Raw genomic sequence first — 18,296 nt, 5'->3', positions numbered from 1 at the left:
CTCCAAAATTAGTTTTTTACTCCCAAAATTAGTTTTTACTCCCAAAATTAGTTTTGAAACTCATTTTGACTCCCAAAATTAGTTTTTACTCCCAAAATTAGTTTTGAAACTCATTTTGACTCCAAAAATTAGTTTTTTACTCCCAAAATTAGTTTTTACTCCCAAAATTAGTTTTGAAACTCATTTTGACTCCCAAAATTAGTTTTTACTCCCAAAATTAGTTTTGAAACTCATTTTGACTCCAAAATTTAGTTTTTTACTCCCAAAATTAGTTTTTACTCCCAAAATTAGTTTTGAAACTCATTTTGAATCCAAAAATTAGTTTTTTACTCCCAAAATTAGTTTTTACTCCCAAAATTAGTTTTGAAACTCATTTTGACTCCAAAATTAGTTTTTTACTCCCAAAATTAGTTTTGAAACTCATTTTGACTCCAAAAATTAGTTTTTACTCCCAAAATTAGTTTTTACTCCCAAAATTAGTTTTGAAACTCATTTTGACTCCAAAAATTAGTTTTCACTCCCAAAATTAGTTTTTACTCCCAAAATTAGTTTTGAAACTCATTTTGACTCCAAAAATTAGTTTTTTACTCCCAAAATTAGTTTTTACTCCCAAAATTAGTTTTAAAACTCATTTTTACTCCAAAATTTAATTTTTTACTCCCAAAATGGGAAGTGATGGTCCCATTTGGTGGGCCTTGGCATTGGGGGAAAGGGGGTGTGGGGTGGGGGGTGTGTGGGTTGGGGGGAGGGGGGATGAGGGAAGTAGGGGAGGGAGGGTGTATAGTAGGACATGGGAGTCTAGCTCTTGGGTGGATATATTTCAGGGCTGGCAGCACTAGGTACCACTTTTCTGATCTTGTGTGGGCGGGAGCTTGTGGGTGGGCTTGGAGTTGGGTGAAAAGGCTGGAAGGGGCAGAGGCTGGGCTGTTCCCTTTGGCTGCCAATATATTTTTTCTTTTTCGTGGAAATGATCGTATTTCTTCATTTTTGTTATAGTACGCATTATTTCATGGAACGTCGGTGGAGTAAATTCGCCGATTAAACGATCCAAGATTTTGCAGCATCTGCAGAGGCAGAGGTCTGATATTGCACTTCTTCAGGAGACTCACCTGAATCAGGTTGAGCATGCCAAACTCAGTACTTGGTGGGTTGAGAATTGCGTAGCGGCACATGCACAGGGGAAAAAGGGTGGAGTGGCGGTACTGTTCAGAAAAGGTATAGCATCATCAATTACCCCGCTCTTGGTTTATGCCGCAGGGCGTTATGTCATTTTGGAGGCGTTGGTTGGGAGGCAAAAGCTGTTAATCTGTAATGTGTATGCCCCTAACAAATATGATCGAGGGTTTTTTCATACCCTGATAACTTTTCTGCTGAAGCAGCCGCACACTGCCATAGTGGTGGGGGGTGATTTTAATGCGGTTTGTGATCCCTCCTTGGATCGGTCAGCTGCAGGGGCTTCGTCCCCCTATTATAATAACAGGGGACTTTTGCAGCTGTGCCAGCTGATGGATCTCATTGATGTTTGGCGGGTTTTACATCCGGGAGAGAGAGATTATACTCACCTTTCGCGTGCCCACTCAACCCAATCGCGTATAGATTACGTTTTGGTGTCTCGTCAACTCTTTGGTGGGGTGAGGGGGGCAACCATTGGACCGTATGCAGTGTTGGATCATGCGTGGGTCGAGGTGGAGTGGGTTCCGGGGGGCGTGGTTCAACAAGGATCTAAATGGCAATTTCCTTTACAGTTCAGTCATGATCCAATATTACAGGGACGTCTACAAGGTAGTTGGAAAACATATACTGAATGTAATCAGGAGCATCGTGATGATCCGGTTTTGTTTTGGGAGGCGGCGAAAGCGGTGCTTAGAGGTGAAATTATCAGCCATGCGCATTTTGTACGGTTGGCGCGAGATAGAGAGATATTAAGATTGAGTAAGTTACTTTGTCAAGCGCGCAAACGGTTTGGGGAGACTCACGTGGAGAGCCATAAACAGCGTGTGTTAGAGCTCCAATCGGCGCTAAATGAGCTATTGCAGAGGAGGGCACATAAATCTCAGGTTTATTATCATTATTCGCTTTATAAGTACGAGAATAAGATGGGTAAGTTGATGGCGCGTTTAATTAAGCCACGGGGAGGGAATAGAACTATTCTGGCCCTTAGGAGGGAGGGGGGAGGTCTCCATACATCTGATAAGGCTATTTGTGATTCCTTCCGAGCTTTTTACAAGACTTTGTATGCCTCTCCGAATGATGAGGGACTGCCCAATCAGTTATACTTAGACAATCTTAAGCTGCCGAAACTTACAAAAGAAGAGTTGGGTAGCCTTAATCGGTTAATTACTGAAGATGAGGTTAGCTTGGTCATATCTCGCAGCCCGTTGTTGAAGGCACCGGGTCCCGATGGACTTCGTGCAGAATTCTACAAATTGTTGGGGGAAGGAATTGTGCCTGCCTTGACTAGGTTTTTGAATCATATAATAGGGAATCAGGAGATGCCTTCATATTTGAACAACGCACAGATCATATTGTTGCTTAAGCCTGGGAGAGACCCTTTAGAACCGATGTCGTATCGCCCTATCTCTTTACTAAATTATGATACAAAGTTATTGGCGAAAATTTTAGCAAATAGATTGGGTTGCTTGCTGCCTCGACTGTTACATGATAGTCAGGTGGGGTTCGTAAGAGGAAGAGCCGTGAGCAAAAATTTACGAGCGATCTTGGCCTCTTTAGAATATAGCTCGCAGGGACACTTGGCGTCATTGCTAATTAGTTTTGACGCGGAGAAAGCTTTTGATAAGGTTCACTGGGAGTTCCTTTTTGATACTTTAGAATGTTATGGTTTCTCTGGGTGGTTTGTTGATGCGGTCCGTGTACTTTATGCTAATCCTAGTGCAACATTATTGGTGAATGGGCTTGAATCAGAAAATTTTCCCATCCGGCGGGGCACTAGGCAGGGGTGCCCGTTATCACCGCTTCTTTTTGTTTTGACATTGGATCCCCTTATAAGAGATATTATGGAGAATCCCTTGGTTAAGGGTGTACATGTGGGGTCTCAAATGTTCAAGGTTGCTGCTTTTGCAGATGATCTTTTGGTACATATCACGAACCCAAGAGAATCGTTGGAGGCATTGTTGGAGACGTTTCGAGAATATGGGGATTATGCTGGCTTTAGATTAAATTTGGATAAGTCTGAAGTCTTAGCCTCCCCAGAAGTGAACCAGCGGGATTGGGGACCTGAGTTTCCATTGCGGTGGGCTGATGAATCTTTCAAATATTTGGGGGTTCGGCTTGCCATGGATACCTCTGTACTCTATCAAATAAATTTGAAGGTTCTAATTGATGACACTAAGGTTAAGTTGGATGCTTGGATGCATCTTCCTTTGTCATTAATGGGGCGTATAAATTTAATAAAGATGACGTTGTTTCCCCGGTGGTTGTATGTTCTGCAAACTTTGCCAGTTCGTTTGTTGCAGAAAGATCTGAAAAGGATAATGTGTCTTTTTAGTCGTTTTTGTTGGGCGGGGAAAAAGCCAAAATTCAGTCAGGAATTGTTAGTTGGGAGTTGGAAACAAGGTGGCATAGGATTACCAGATTTATTCTTATATAATCAGGCGTGTTTATTGCGTCATCTGGGGGATTGGTTTGAATCGACTCATTTTTACACACCCACAAATTTAGAAAAGGCCTTTTTTGTTCCATATGATGTAATGGCGCTTCTTCATCTGCCTAGGAGCAGGGTACCCCCTAGATTTAAAAACAGCATCTTGCTACAGCCGCTTCGTGAGGTATGGCAGTGGTGGGTGCGGCGACTGGGAGGACATCCATATATCACTGACTTATTGCCGATAGTAGGAAATATAGCGTTTCAGGCAGGGATAGACAATCCGAATTTTGGGGCCTGGGGACGGCAGGGAGTTGTGCGTTTAGAACATTTGTTGCAGAATAATGGGGAGTTGTTGCCATTTGAGGCTATTCAAGACAAGGTGGGAGTAGCTTGGGGTAATAGGTTTGCTTATGCGCAGGTCATGCATTATATGAAGTCTTTGCATCAGGCTTCTTTGAGATGTCGATTGGGGGACCGGGTTCGAGAATTTTTTGAAGGGACGAAAACTGCTAGACATTCGGTCTCTGATTTGTTTGGAGCATTGGTTAAGTGTAAGCCTCGGAGAACATTTGAGGGTCTTAAGTATAAGTGGGAACAGGATCTGGGGTCCTCATTGACTTCATGGAATGTGGAGGCTACTTTAAAGAGTATTCGCTTATTAGTATCGGATGAACGGTTGAGAGAATGTGGGTATAGAATAGTTCTTCGGGGTTATATGTCTAAAGCGCAATTGGCTCATGTGTCAGATACGGTTGATGCTGCTTGTTCTAAGTGTGGGGGGGGTCATAGCTCCTTTTACCACGCGTTATGGCAGTGTCCAGGGGTGCGAGCATTTTGGCAGCGAGTTCGGGGGTTTTTGATTAAACTTGGGAATAAAATTGAGGGCACGGAGAGACAGTTTTTGCTAGACCACCCACGGGCTTTTGCCTCTTTGAGTACTCCTGCAACTCTGCTATGCAGAAAGCTGAGTTTGGTAGCTCGTAAGTGTATATTGCAATATTGGACCTCCTCGGAAACGCCCGCCTATTGGCATTGGCGTAATCAGGTGCACCTTTTAGCATCTTGGGAGGCTAGAGATTCCAAGTTGTCACCTAAACGTAGAAAACAATTTCTTCAGATATGGATGCCTTATATTCAGATTCTAAGTCCCAGGGGTCGGAGTTTACTTATTAATGCATATTGATTCTCTTTGTTTTGTAACAGAGAGTATAAAGTTCAATACATAATCTGTTATCTGCTAAACAGTTCTGGATTATTGGTACTGTTGTACTTCCTTGAATTTATACGAAGTTTTTGGAATTTGAGTGGTACAGGGGTGGGATGGAGGGGATGGGAAGGGGAGGGGAGAGATGGGGGGGTATGGGTAGTTTATAAGCTGTATAGTTCATGAATAGTATTTTATTGTTTGTAAATTGGCATTATTGTGTATGCTTACTTTGAGTTATCAATAAAATTACTTTAAACCAAAAAAAAAAAAAAAAAAAATCATTTTGACTCCCAAAATTAGTTTTTACTCCCAAAATTAGTTTTGACTCTCTAACTTAGTTTTGACTCCCTAAATTAGTTTTGACTCCCATTTTGACTCCCTAAATTAGTTTTGAAACTCATTTTGACTCCCTAAATTAGTTTTGACTCTTTAAATTAATTTTGAAACCCATTTTGACTCCCTAATTTAGTTTTGACTCCCTAAATTAGTTTTTTCTACTAGTTTTGACTCCCTAACTTTATTTTGACTCCCTAAATTAGTTTTGACTCCTTAAATTAGTTTTGATTCCTAGTTTTGACTCCCTAAATTAGTTTTTACTCCCAAAATTAGTTTTTACTCCCAAAATTAGTTTTAAAACTCATTTTGACTCCAAAAATTAGTTTTTTACTCCCAAAATTAGTTTTGACTCCCAAAATTAGTTTTGAAACTCATTTTGACTCCCTAAATTAGTTTTCACTCCCAAAATTAGATTTTACTCCCAAAATTAGTTTTGAAACTCATTTTGAATCCAAAAATTAGTTTTTACTCCCAAAACAGTTCCATTGGCTACTGGTTTGCCAGCATATCACATATAAGATTGGTATTCTTAGTTTTAAGGCTCTCCAGGTTATGTTTCTTCTCTCACAATTCCTTATTCCCCAGCACGAGTCCTCCAGTTAACAACCATCGCCTGATCCTCCCAAGCCCCGAAGTTTGCATATCTTGAATCCACTAGACAATGTGCTTTCTTTTTTTTTCAGGCAGCCCAATGTCAAATTGTCCCTCGGTAGTACCACTTCATTAAAACAATTCAAATCTCAACTCGACTTATCTTTTCATACAAGCTTTTGGAGTTCCAGAGAAATAAGGTCTGCCTACTTCCTTTCACCCTCCCTTTTGTCTCATTTGAATACACCGCCTATTATATGCAAATCTCTTTCATGTATACTCATTGTGGATATCCTGAAAACCAGACTGGCAAGAGGTGCTCCAGGACCAGACTTGGGAAACACTGTTTTACACTGACACACTCATGATCAAAAGCCCTGCGCTGTTCCAAACAGCGCTCTAAAAATTGAGCTGGAACAGCGTGGGGGCTTTACCGCACCTATGATCAGAGATAATGCATGCAAATTTAAGCAGCGCAAATATCTCTGATCATGGGGTAGAAGTACGGGTGAATTGTGCCAAGCATGCACTCAGCACAATCCTCCCGCACTTGTTTGACAGGTCGGGGCTGTCAAAACATAGTAACATAGTAGATGACAGCAGAAAAAGACCTGTACAGTCCATCCAGTCTGCCCAACATGATAAACTCATATGTACTACTTTTTGTGTATACCTTACCTTGATTTATACCTGTCCTTTTCAGGGCACAGACCGTGTAAGTCTGCCCAGCACTATCCCCACCTCCCGCCACCGGCTGTACCACCCAATCTCGGCTAAGCTCCTTAGGATCTATTCCTTCTGAACAGGATTCCTTTATGTTTATCCCACGCGTGCTTGAATTCTGTTACCGTTTTCATTTCCACCACCTCCCACGGGAGGGCATTCCAAGCATCCACTACTCTCTCCGTGAAAAAATACTTCCTGACATTTTTCATGAGTTTGCCCCCCTTCAATCTAATTTCATGTCCTCTCGTTCTACCTCCTTCGCATCTCCGGAAAAGGTTTGTTTGCGGATTAATACTTTTCAAATATTTGAACGTCTGTATCGTATCACCCGTTTCTACTTTCTTCCAGAGTATACATGTTCAGGTCATCAAGTCTCTCCTCATACGTCTTGTAACGCAAATCCCTTACCATTCTCGTAGCTTTTCTTTGCACGGCTTCAATTCTTTTTACATCCTTCGCAAGGTACGACCTCCAAAACTGAACACAATACTCCAAACCTGTCAAACCCTCATTATCAACAGGGCTGGAGGTCCATGGGACCACCAGGCCCTATCTACCCCTGCCCTGAGCAATGGGGGCTGGAGGTCCAGTGGGTCTCCAGCCCCACCAAACCCCCAGAAAATGTCAAGTGGCCGCCGGCCAAACCCTCTCCCACCCAGCGAGCGACCGGGGGGGGGGGGGCTGGAGGGTTTGGCCGGCGGCCACTTGCCATTTTCTGGGGGGGCTGGAGACCCACCGGATCTCCAGGCCTCCCTGAACCTGGGGGGGGTGGGATCGTCGGGGGGGGGGGGGGGACCGGAGGTCCTCCGGACCTCCAGCCTCCTGTTGGCAGGTGACAGGTTTGATTTTGGGGGGGAACTGGGGCCTGCCAGTATGCAACTGTATGCTAGACAGGGCTCACCATTCCTCCCCAATGATCGGCAAACCTTAACGCCAGCTCGGAGCCAGCGACCCAAATTTTGGTGCACTGGCCGCTGATCATTGGGGAGGAATACCTAATGCCCTGCTTAGCATGCATTTGCATGCTGCTTGCGCAAAGAGCCCTCGAGCGCGTTGTTTCACGCGCTCGAGGGCTCTAATCATGGGGCGGTAGCAAACACCGGCGCTAGTATAGTGCTAACAGCCACTAGCGCTGGCGTTTTCTTTTGATCATCTGGCCCTCAGTGAATGCTCTTTCCTATTAAATAGAGCTCTTTTCCATTTCTTATGTGTATTACAGTATGTAAACCGCTTAGCCCTGCCTTGTCAGTTCAAGTGGTATAGAAAGCACCAATAAACTATAAATTACTCCCCCCCCCCCCCCCCGATCTTCAACACCATTGCGCCAGCCAGGAATGGCACCTGGCTAGCAGATAGCCAGTTTTATTGCCTGATAACACTGGCTATCCACCAATTTTTAAAGGTGGTTTAGCGGCTATATTTGGCCATATGAAAACGTGAGAGATGTTTGGCTGGTTTAAACATAACTGACTAGCACTGAATATCTGCTTAGCCGGTTATTTTTAAACTGGCCAAAAATAAACCGGATATTCAATGCCAGTCACCAGACACATCCTCCCACTTAGCCATCTATCCCCCTTCAATCTGTTCAGAACTCTGCTGCACGTCTCATATTCCGCCAGAACCGATATACTCATATCACCCCTCTCCTCAGGTCACTTCACTGGCTTCCGATCAGATACCGCATTCAATTCAAGCTTCTCCTTCTTACCTACAAATGCACTCAGTCTGCTGCCCCTCACTATCTTTCTACCCTCATCTCCCCTTACGTTCCCGCCCGTAACCTCCGTTCACAGGATAAATCCCTCCTCTCAGTACCCTTCTCCACCACCGCCAACTCCAGGCTCCGCTCATTCTGCCTCGCCTCACCCTATGCTTGGAACAACCTTCCTGAACCCTTACGCCAAGCCCCCTCCCTGCCCGTCTTCAAGTCTTTGCTTAAAGCCCACCTCTTCAATGCTGCGTTCGGCACCTAACCCTTACCGTTCAGTGAATCCAGACTGCCCCATTTTGACTGCCCCTATCGGACCGATTGTTCACTTGTCTATTAGATTGTAAGCTCTTTGAGCAGGGACTGTCTCTCTTTGTTAAATTGTACAGCGCTGCGTAACCCTAGTAGCGCTCTAGAAATGTTAAGTAGTAGTAGTAGTAGCATTGAAAATCTGGACTTAGCTTTTCTGACTCTCGGTCTGAATCTCTGTCCCTATATGCTTGACTCAGACATGGGAAAGCCAGGTATAATTCGGGCTGCCCAAGCCAGACCTATAAGTTATTGGGCCAATATTCAGTGATGTTTAACTCTGTTTCTAACTACTAGCACTTCCTTGGCCCCAGGATAACTAACCAGGCATAGCTAGGACCACATCATTTACCATCCTACTTGCCCGGACTTCTGGGTCTGTCCCAATTCTGCTCCGCTTCCAGACTGCCACGTTAGTTAGAGTTATGCCTGTGGTTAAGTAAGGGAAAGGGAATGGGACTTGGTATAACACCTTTCTGTGGTTACAATCAAATGATTTTCAGGCAGTTATTTTGTTCCTGGGGCAATGAAGGGTTAAGTGACTTCCCCAGAGTCATAAGGAACTGCAGTGGGCATTGAAGCCAGTTCACCAGGATCAAAATCCTCTGCACTATCCACTAGGCTACTCCTCCACTACACTGAATATTAGCATTTGGGCTGGCCAATACAATTTGACAAAAAAAAAAAAAGAGAGGGGGGAGGGGGGGAAGCTCCAGTTTGTATCTCATGCTGCTGCCACACAGTGTTTGCCAGGTGGGCGGTTTTCCCGCCCAATTGGGCGGTTTTCCGCGACCCGCTGCGGGAAATTTTTGCCTGCGGCAGGTCGCGGTTTTTTGGGCTTCTTTTTTTTCTTTTCCGCGGTTTTTCGGGCGGTTTTTTCGGCCGCGGGGGGCGGGGTTAGTGACGTTTTGGGCAGGGCCAATGACGGGGGAGGCGGGCCGATGACAGCAGGGGCGGGGTTGATGACGGCGGGGGTGTCAGGGGCGGGGTTTGAGTTTGGGCGGGTTTTGGGCTGTTTTTACGCTGGATTGGGTGGGAAAAAAATTTTCCACCTGGCAACACTGCTGCCACATTAGGAAGCAGTTCTCCAAAAGAGGAGAGAGGAACTGGGCTGGTCATACAAGGGGCCTAAAAATAATGGCCGTGTGGAATTGCTGCACAGCGATTGTGTGTGGATTGGGGGGGGGGGGGTGACAAGGCCTTCCTGCACAACCTAACACCCCCCCCCCCCCACCCTTTGCCTCTTTAAAAAAAACAACAAGATTTTGGTTCAAGTGATGTTATTAAGTCCTTAACAATAAAATGCTACTTGCATATTTTACAGAAAAAAAAAAAAAAAGAAGTACACCCCCTCCCCCCTGGAAGAAAACTGAATTTTCTATATGGACCAAAAAGTTAGGTACAGATGTTCATTTTACAAATCAATCAGACGTTATTTCTTCCATTATTTCAGATTAGTTTGTTATTACTCTTTTTCCAAGTTGACTCCAAACCACCTTTTCCAACTGCAACAAAAAGTGCCAAAAGGTACCAGTGAAACGGCTCAAATCTGGTCATCCCCTCCCCCCCCCCACCACACCATTTTTTTTTTTTTTACAAAGTGTTTAAAGTTTACACCATAACAAAACTTTTCACCCCCCTCCACACCTCATAATTTTTAAAAATATTTTCTGCTCTGGATTTTTGGGGGTGGAGTCAAGCTGTCATTCCCCCCCCCCCCCCCCCCCCCCCAATAAACCAGGGTGTGAAATTTGTCTACCAAAAAGGAAGTAGAACTGTGTGTGGGTGGGGGGTGAACTTTAAAGATCTGGAATGTTTTTTGGGGGGTTTTGTTTTTCCTGTTACACAACTCCCCCACCCACCCCCCACCCCCCCACCACAATGCCAAAGAACACCAAAATGCATGTAGGTTTGTAAAGGTGGGAAGGCATCAGAATGTGAAAAGGGAAGGAACATCAGACACCATGTGTTTAAGGTTGCTTACTAAAGACAATCTGCATGTCCCCCCCCCCCCCCCCCTTTTATTTTCAAAGCTAAGTCAGACTGTTCCAATTTCAGGGACAGGGAGCTTCCAGAGCTGAAAGTAGTTCCCCACTTCCATTCTGGCAAAAAAACTGATATCATTATTTTTTAATACATTCCCAAGAGTCACATGTGGGATTCACCCTCTGAACTGGAGTGAAATGCAAAAAAATAAAGTCAGGCATTTTTTTATTTTCAGCGGTTTGGGTTGCTTTCAAGTCAGAAATTTATACACACACATTTTAATAGAGAAGATTAAAAAAAATAATAGATTATAAGAAACACATTTTGTGCAAGACAAATAGTCCCAAATTAACGAACAGCTTTTTCACAATTTCTGTCTGATCAAAAAAATAAAACAAATGAAAAAGGGGGGGGGGAGCAAAGTCCTGTGCCCCCTCCCACCGCTTACAAAAAAGTATCAGTGACATCACAAAGCAAAAACCATTTTGGTGTGTCATATAAAACATTTGACAATTGCAAAAACAGTGAGAAACAAATTAACACCTCTACAGCCACAAAAAAAAAGTGAGAGAATGCAATATATCACACACACATACACACATATATATATACTCCTGTGGACAATCCTGAGGCTCAGCTGATGTCTTCGGCACCCAGCATTTTGTCACTGGAATGTTATATAAATTATGGGTGTAGTTTTCTCTCCCTCCCTTCTCCCAAGGTGTTGCTGCAAGGACCCTCCAAAGATGCAGCAGCGCTAGAAAAGGAGTGAGTTCGGGACTGCATCAATCTGGTCATGCTAGCTGTGGACACTGGTAAGAAAAAACAAAAAGCACATTGTAAGACCAAAAAAACAAAACAAAACTTGAATAACACATTTTTCACAACACAAGAGTATACTTTTTTTTTTTGTTTTGTTACAGTTGGTTCATTAGAATCAACTGTTAACACCTGTTTGGGACTGTGGGGCTGGCTGGGTCACAGAACTCCAAGTCCCCCCCCCCCAACCCCCCTCCCCAGCTGTACTTTCTTGGGACACCAGCCTGGGCAACCCATTTAAAAAAATACACAAAATAATCATATTATGCAAACAGAACCTAGTTTCTTAGCAAAAAAAAAAAAAAGCAAGGGGGGGGGGTTGGATACATATGATCACTATAATAAAAAGCTTGGAGAGGAGAGAGATCTATTTTTTGAGAGGTGGTTTTTTTTTTTAGAGGGGAGATCTGAAGGTGGTAAGATTTGCTGTATTCCCCCCAAAAAGGCCAGCGATTCTCCCCCTACTGTTTCCACTCCCCCCCCCACCTCTGTTCCCTTTCAGTAAGTGGTGGCTTTTCTTCATAGTATGACCTCTCTCTCTCTCTCTCTCTCAATGTCAGATCTCTAAAATAGCTAGTTGACCCCCCCCCCCAAAGAAAAAGAAGTCAGACACTTCCAACCTCCCCCTCCTTAATTCCTCCTCCAATCTGTCCTTCGAGATGGCAATTCTGATATCCAATGTCAATCTGAAAATCAGGGTTAAAGGAAAATGAGGGATTCAAGGAGGCCCAGCAGCTGTGATGCAACAGTAAAAGAGTGAGAGAAAAAGGGACACTTTGGGGTTACATTTAACTAAAATGTTGTCTTGGTTAAGGGAAACCTTTTCTTCTCCCTCCTTTGACAATAGGAAAAGCAAAGATTGGAATATTTTTGACTTTAAAAAAAACAAAAAGAATGTGTGTGATTCAGTTTTTAAATTCTATGGTAGCTGTTATGGCTTCTCTAGAGTCCCCCCTTCCAATTTGTGTGTGTGGACAGAGTGTAAGATACCTTCAGGAATTGAAAAGAACTGGGCAAATGGCATATTGTTTGCCACTAGTAAATAAGGCCAGTTTCTGACACAAATGAAACGGGCGCTAGCAAGGTTTTCCTCGGAGTGTGTGTGTTTGAGAGAGTGTGTGTGAGAGTGACTGTGAGAGAGAGTGAATGTGCGAGTGTGTGTGTGTGACAGAGAGAGAGAGTGAGTCTGGGTGCGAGTGTGTGTGTGAATGCGTATGAGAGACACAGTGACTGTGAGATAGAGTGTGTTTCACACAGATACACTGTGTGAGAGAGAGAGTGTGTGTGACACAGAGAGTGAGAGACTATGTGTGCGATACACAGACTCTGTGAGAGCGAGTGTGTGAGACCGAGAGTGTGTGAGAGTGACTGTGTGACACATAGAGAGTGAATGTGATACAGTGTGAGACATAGTGTGACTGTATGGGAGTGAGAGAAAGACACTGATGTGAAAGAGTGTGTGTGTGTGACAGAGATACCTCCCCCTCTGGTCTCAGCACCCCCTCCCCCCCTCTCAGGTCTGAGGACCCCCTCCTCCCCTCTGTAGCAGAAGGTGGATTTTGAGCGTGGCTTAGTTATTGTTTTGTTGGGGAGTGTGTGAGTTGCATGAGCAATCAGTGCTGCCATTTTGGTGTTGGGGGTTTGTCGGGGGGAGGGTACCGTTGTTCCACATAATTGTGTGTGTTTCTGTTGTTTGTGGAGGGGTTGGGGGGGGTCAGAGGGTGTGTGTGGGTGATTGAGGTACATAGGTGTGTGTGTGAGTGAGAGAGTTGCTGTCTGTGCATGGCACAGTCTGTGTGTGAGTGAAAGAGATGTAGATTTTGCATTTGACAGTTTTGGGTATGAGGCCGTTTGTGAGGAAGGTGGCGACTGGATTTTGGGTGGGGGGGGGTGAGTCACATGGTGTCTGTGGGTATGTGAGAGCGAGAGAGATGTTGAACTTCACTGTTACACTTTCTGTATTGAGGGGTTTAGGGGAGGGAGTGTGTGTCTGTGAGTGAGAGAGATGCTGTGTGTCCATGGCAGTGTGTGTATGTTGGTGTGGGGGGTTGTGAGTGGGAAATGCTAATTTTGCATATTAGATGTGTATTTATTTGGGAGGGAGTCTGGTGGAGCTGGGTAACTTGTCTGCTTTCGCTCTGGGATCTGGCATTGCAACTAAGCCTCTCCTCCTTCATAGCAAGAATTTTTTTTTCATTTAAAAAGAAGGGGGTGGGGGGAGGAAGAAGACACTATCAGCTCCTATACTTGCCTGACAGCCATGGTGTAATATTGTAGTTGCCGTATACTACACAGAGGGAACACTGTTAAAGCAAAGTCCCTCGACGTATTTTTTTTTCCATTCTGTACAGTTAGCAACACCTAAATAATGGCTGCACTTAGGCTCCCAAAACTAAAGCTGCAACCTGCTGTGCTCTCTCGGGGATGCCGCCTAGCGCTTTACTTGCAACGCCGTCGTCGCCCCGGGAGACAGAACCGAGGTCATGTGCGCACTGTTGTTAGTGATGAGGACCGGCATCCGTTAACTTCTGTTTGAACACCACCTCCAACCACTCCTGCTTGCTGCGAAGCTCCGTCTTTCCTAGGCATCTCATTGGTAGCTCTCTGCCCACCAAAGTTGCTGGTGGGCCTCTGATTAGGCTATGGCGAAGTCACTTTCGAGATCTCACAAAGAAGGGCGGAGTGGGGAGGCAGTCGGTGGTGGGCTCTGACTCCGGTTCAGCCCGCGGTGGCAAAATCTTGGGGCTCAGTTCTACAGATTCCTGAGGAGCTATGTGGTAGCCCCACGATTGGCTTACATTAATGAGGGTGCCTGCTGAAAGCGGCTGCCCTGGGGCTGGCGCACAGGGATGCTGCGGCTGAGACCGGAGCGACGGCAATACTGAGGAAGGGCGAGACGCTCATATCTATAGGTGGCCAGCAGAGTAAATATATAGGGAGCTATACCTATAAGGTTTAAGGAGAGAGTGGTCTACGTATTCTGAAACACAGAGAAAAATGTAGTCCTCCCTTCTTTCTTGCAGGTCGTTCTCGTAGGTCCGCGATGCGTCTGACGTCACGTTTCGTCGCGTAGCAACGGGTGAGCGATGCAATTCAGTGAGTGTCAGTGCTCCGCCCTCGACATCATCACGCTGTGGCGCGAGGGCGGGGCAGACACTCATGGGCAAACAGCTATTTACACAATTACAAATTTAGAACGTTTGAACTTTTGGAGGCTTCATTACAACGTTGGAGGTGTGTTTTATATAGAGAGCTAAGACAACTAAAATGAAATTCCCTCTCTGTGTGTAATGAAGTTAGAGGGAGAGGGGGAGAGAGGATAAAGTTAGTGAAAAGAATGGAGAAAAAGATGAAGTCATTGGATAAAAAAGAGGGAAAATGAAAGAATGGGTAGTTAAGAATGAACAAAAGTCTGGACAGAGAGAGGCAGAAAAACAAATTGAAGAAAGGAGAGAAAAATGACAAAATGGACAGGAAAACCCTGGGAAGAGAAGACAAGGAAAATAGAATCAAGAGACTGGGGACCAACACAATTAGAAAGAAGTAAATTGGCCAGACAACAAAGGTGTAGAAAATATAAATTTATTTTAAATTTAGGAACAAAAGTAATTTTTAATAACATGCAAATAATAAGGCGGATAATGCCTTTTTATATTGGACTGATTTTGATTAGGCTCCAGAGACCAACACTTCCTTTCTCTCAGGACAGAAGAGAAGATATATACTGTCCTGACCAGCAGATTTTTTGGCCTCTGGAAGCTTTTCAGGCTAGTTAAGATACATATGCAGAAGGGCCAGCATCACTACTATTACTACTAATCATTTCTAAAGCGCTACTAGATGTACGCAGCGCTGTACACATTATATGCAGGTCCTTTTTCTGTCCCTAGAGGGCTCTCAATCGAAGTTGTTGTACCTTGGGCAATGGAGTGACTTGCCCAAGCTCACAAGGAGCTGCAGTGGGAATTGAACCCAGGTTGCCAGGATCAAAGTCCACTGCACCAGCCATTAGGCCACTCCTCCATAAGTGGCTGAAACCTGACAACTTGCTGCACTGCTCAAACAGCACGGGAAGGAGGCTCATGCAGTGTGGGGGGGGGGGGGGGAGGGCTTGGGCAGCTTTTTAGAATGGCTTTAAGGGCCCCCCCTTCGTGGTTATGTTTCTGGGGGGAATAGATGCTGGATAAGGATGGGTGTGTAATAGAGTGAACTGAAACACTCCCCCCTCACTGGTGTAATCATGGGGTGGGACTGGGGGCATGTACTCTCAAAAATCGGGACCCCCTTGGCAGCTCTGTGACACAACAAGCAAACAAAAAACATCTTAACAGGACAAGAAAGTGTACACAGAAAAGAACACACTGAATGCCACACACACAGCAGAGGGGGAAGGTGCAGCTGAAAAAAAAGTCACAATCTGGAAGATACCTGACTCCGCACTTAGGTGGCTGAGCTGAACATATGGAACTGGATGCAACACAAGGGAGAGGATGACAAAAGAGGGGGAAAAACAGAAATAAGTTAGGTTCATGAGTGGGGGAGGGGGTTAAGTCACTAGCCACTGCTGCCCCCCCTACTTAGTTGGCATAAGCAGCACACAGAAAAAGGGAGGGCATATAGATGAGATATTTCCTTTCTTTCTTATTAACACAGAATTTAGCTTTCCAGTGGAGGGCACCAAATTTTTAAAGCCCCCCTCCCCACCCATAACATTTCATATTTGCATGTGGCAACTATCTGAATAAAAAGTTCCAGACAAAATATATCTTTTTCTTATGGTTTCTTCTAGTAGTAGTTCAAACCCCCAAGGCCTGTGTGCAAAGGGGGGCAAACCCCCTCCTCTCCGCATGTGCCCCCCCCCCTTTTCACAATCACTTATAGGAAGAGATATTATCATGTGAGAGAAACACAAAGAGATGGGCTGCCTAAAAGACTCAAAAAGTTCTCTGAAGGTTAATTAAGAGCCTTTTTCAATCCTTTGCCGCTGCCCCCCCCGACCCCCCCCCCCATGTAGCAGGACAAGCAGCAAAATGGTGGTCTAAGGCCAAACCAAAATGGCAGTGAGGTTGAGAACCCACTTTGCTCCTAAAGCTTTCTATATTCTTGTGCATTTTTTGGTATGAACAGGGCCCCCCCCCCCCCCCCCCCCCCCCGGTGTATGGAAAACCTCAGAAAGGGATTTTTTTTTTTTTTTTGCCTTTTTGAAGATACTTTCACAAGGACTTTCTTTTTTTTATTACAGAAATATGATATAGTTTTTTTTTGGGGGGGGGGGCATATGAAAGTTTAAAGCTACATTGTGTGTGTGCGTCTAATATACGAGAAACTAAGCACATATTTGCAAAATATTTCATGTGTATTATATAATAAAATGGAGATGTACAGCCAACTGTTCATTTTCAAAAATGTCAGAGGAAGGCAGCAGCATGGCAACATCACCTGGGCTAATATTAAACTGGCCATTTAGTTTTAAACAGTCTTAGCCAACTCTCTCTCAGCTAAAATATACAACCTCTGAACTGGCTGTTATGTCCTGTGACATACCCCCCCCTCAGGGTATAGGTCTCTGACTTTAAACCCCTCCTTCCCCCCCGCCCCCCCAGCCATAAAACTAGGACATTCAATGTTGGTTGGTGGCAGTAATGACCAGCAATATAAAAAAGCAATACTGGAGGGGCAATAAACGGATATTACCCAGAGATACAGCAGTGACCTTCAGATTTTACTTACTATAGCCCATTCCCTGTACAAAGTACTTGAAGGCTTCTGTTAGCTTCCCTGGCTGAAGGAGAAAACCAAAAAATAATTGATCAATTAAAAGATACTAAAATGTACACACGCACACGTTTTTTAATCTCCACCACTTGTCACCTTATGAAAAATACCAATCTGACACAGGACATCCAGTAGTGTGAAGAAACCTTGTTCCTTGGCCCTAAATAAAAAGTCTGTCTCTGCCACAAAACATTTTAAACACAGGAAAGTTTTAAACAAGTAAGAAGGATACCATTACTTTTTTTTCCATTAGATTCACTAATACATTTTCTCTTGATTTTTCCAGGTCTCCCCCCACCCCACTAGCAGAAAAATCAAGATTACCACAACAAAATGATCTTTCTGTATCATAATAATCCTGACCTCTCTCTGTGTAAACTGGTAAACAGCACTTTTGAACCAGGTGGGGTGGGAACATGGCACATTTTTGTATTACTTACAATACACATAAGACAGCATATGAGATATTGGGGGGGGGGGGGGGTAAAGGTTCAACACATACAATGAGCAGTCAGAGATGATTAAACATTATTTCAGGGAGTGCATTCCAGAGTGTGTGTGTGTAGGGGGGGGAGGGGGGCTACTTCAGAGAAGGCTCACTTGCAGGGGGGAGGGGGTTATCATGTCAAATACACCTTTAAAAAAATATTAGTAGCTTGGAATTTTTGCCTGAGACAATTTTTTTAATTGTATGGCATGCCAAAAGCTGTTTTGCCTAGTGGTGCTAAGGGTGCAAAAAATATATATATTGTAAATTTACTTAGTGCTCAGATTTTTGGGCAACTACCCAGAAGATCTCATGAGCTCTAAAATGGAATAGAACTAATTCTTTCCTCCCCACATAGTAGATTTAATTCTATATTCTCAAGCTCCTCAGCCCCCCCACCCAACCATATCTTAACATCTTAAAAGGAAGAGACACTGGCTGAGGGAAGTTGCAGCTGGTCTTCCCTATCTTCTGTTGGGGTGGGGGGGCTTATCTCAGGGGAAGGCAGATGGAGTTTTTTTTGTCAGTCTGTGTGGAGAGAGAGAGAGAGAGAGAGAGAGAGAGAGTGTGTGTGAGTGAGAGTGTGAGTGTGTGTGAGTGAGAGTGTGAGTGTGTGTGAGTGTGTGAGATTGTGTGTGAGTGTGTGAGAGTGTGAGTCAGAGTGAGTGTGTGTGTGAGTGTGAGAGTGTGAGTCAGAGTGTGTGAGAGTGTGAGTCAGTGTGTGAGAGAGAGAGTGTGAGAGAGA

General features: G+C 44.4%; 1 protein-coding gene across 3 annotated transcripts in view; it reads right to left on the bottom strand.

Annotated features, from left to right (window-relative positions):
• Positions 1-10,472: 10,472 nt before the first annotated feature.
• NDRG3 (NDRG family member 3) overlaps positions 10,473-18,296 on the bottom strand; it is a 64,317-nt gene continuing 56,493 nt past the window's right edge. The window contains exons 15-17 of one of the 3 annotated variants that reach the window (XM_030212952.1): positions 17,020-17,071; positions 15,718-15,756; positions 10,473-11,282 (exon numbers count right to left, since the gene is read on the bottom strand). In XM_030212952.1, the coding sequence (XP_030068812.1) occupies positions 11,155-11,282; positions 15,718-15,756; positions 17,020-17,071 (219 nt within the window). In that variant the 3' untranslated portion in view covers positions 10,473-11,154. The remainder of the gene's footprint in view (positions 11,283-15,717; positions 15,757-17,019; positions 17,072-18,296) is intronic. The other 2 variants (XM_030212953.1, XM_030212954.1) reach the window with 2 other exon arrangements.

This window comes from Microcaecilia unicolor, chromosome 8, assembly GCF_901765095.1.
Source record: "Microcaecilia unicolor chromosome 8, aMicUni1.1, whole genome shotgun sequence".
NCBI classification, from domain to species: domain Eukaryota; kingdom Metazoa; phylum Chordata; class Amphibia; order Gymnophiona; family Siphonopidae; genus Microcaecilia; species Microcaecilia unicolor.
Note: the sequence above shows the minus strand (reverse complement) of the source record. Positions and strands in the feature narration are given on the sequence as shown.